We start from the raw sequence: 1,306 nt of genomic DNA on the forward strand, positions 1-1,306 counted from the left end.
AAAAAAGTTAAGCAGTGAATAAGAAATAGCAATCGATCTGTTCACTTTTCTTTCCAGAAACTTGGCTACAATTGGTCAGGGAATAAAATTGGTAGTTAGAAGGGAACATAGAATCTGGAAATGACTAACTTACACATTTGTTTACTTTGATCATAGAGCTACTGAAATATGTTATATTATGATTTGGAGTGAGTATAGTGAAAAGTAAGAGGTGAGGAAAGGAAGATTATTAATTAGGTCCTGAGGAAATGGATGGTCCTAGGTGATTGGGTTAGCAAGGCAAGAGGGACGTTTTCATAGATGCGAGGAATACTTTAAGACAGAACATTTCTAAATGGGGACCAGGTCAACGGTGTTGTGATTCCCTATTAAAGTAGATGAAATGGAATAACAACAAGGTGGTCAAAGAACTTTGAGATTAAAATTCATAAACACATACTTTCCATCGCATCATTCCGTTTACTACCTCTTTCAGACTTTTATCATTCATATGCTGGTTTTGTTTTTGTTTTGTTTTTAACATAAGACCTTCTAATCTTTCTGTATTTTCCCTGATTGAAATAGTTCTCTGAGAATCTCCATTTACCACCTTTTAGTTAAACTATAATCTTAAAAACTGCAAATATATTTTTGGTATCCTGTTTGCACATTCTACTATAGTAATAAATTTAATGTCCTCTTTCCCCCCTTTTGTCTCCCCTCTACAGTTAATTCATATTATGTGATTTTACTGTAAACAGTACTATATTTGATATAATTGCATCATAATTTTGGTTAAATCATTTTTAATCCTTGTGACTTGTTTTAATTTATTTTATAAAGGTCCTTTAATCTAAAGAAAAAGAAAACATCAAATCAAAAAGCACAAGAAGAATACGAACACATACAAGCTAGGCGTGCTGCTAAGAAACAAGTAAGTTCTACTTTTAAAATATTTTAGTTTTTTTTTAATACCTCCTAAATTTATAGCCTACTGTGCTTCTTAGTGTTGGTAATATAGTATTTGCTCTGTAAATATTCAGTGAATGAATGAGTGATCTGAGCAGAGGTGGAGAATTGCATCATATTCAGATTCCTTGATTAGTTTGTTATCTCTGGCAATGCTAGTAGATAAAGAATAGAATTTTAAACATATTCCTCACAGGTTAATAATAAGAACATGTGGGACAGTGCTTTTTAGAGTATGGTTGAGGAACTTGTACTTCTAACAAACGCCTCAAGAAATCGTTATGTATAGTAAAATTTAATAATCACTAACCTTAGAAAAATACAGTGATTTTCATTAGCTTACACTGAAGCAAGTAAA

The 1,306-nt window shown here is 31.7% G+C and overlaps 1 protein-coding gene across 2 annotated transcripts in view; it reads left to right on the forward strand.

Annotated features, from left to right (window-relative positions):
- CCDC59 (coiled-coil domain containing 59) overlaps positions 1-1,306 on the forward strand; it is a 14,443-nt gene that overhangs the window by 4,364 nt on the left and 8,773 nt on the right. For both annotated transcript variants that reach the window (XM_023509346.1, XM_003783490.3), the window contains exon 3: positions 823-913. In XM_023509346.1, the coding sequence (XP_023365114.1) occupies positions 823-913 (91 nt within the window). The remainder of the gene's footprint in view (positions 1-822; positions 914-1,306) is intronic.

Source organism: Otolemur garnettii, unplaced genomic scaffold (genome assembly GCF_000181295.1).
Source record: "Otolemur garnettii isolate 467f Iridium unplaced genomic scaffold, OtoGar3 scaffold00007, whole genome shotgun sequence".
Taxonomy (NCBI): Eukaryota; Metazoa; Chordata; class Mammalia; order Primates; family Galagidae; genus Otolemur; species Otolemur garnettii.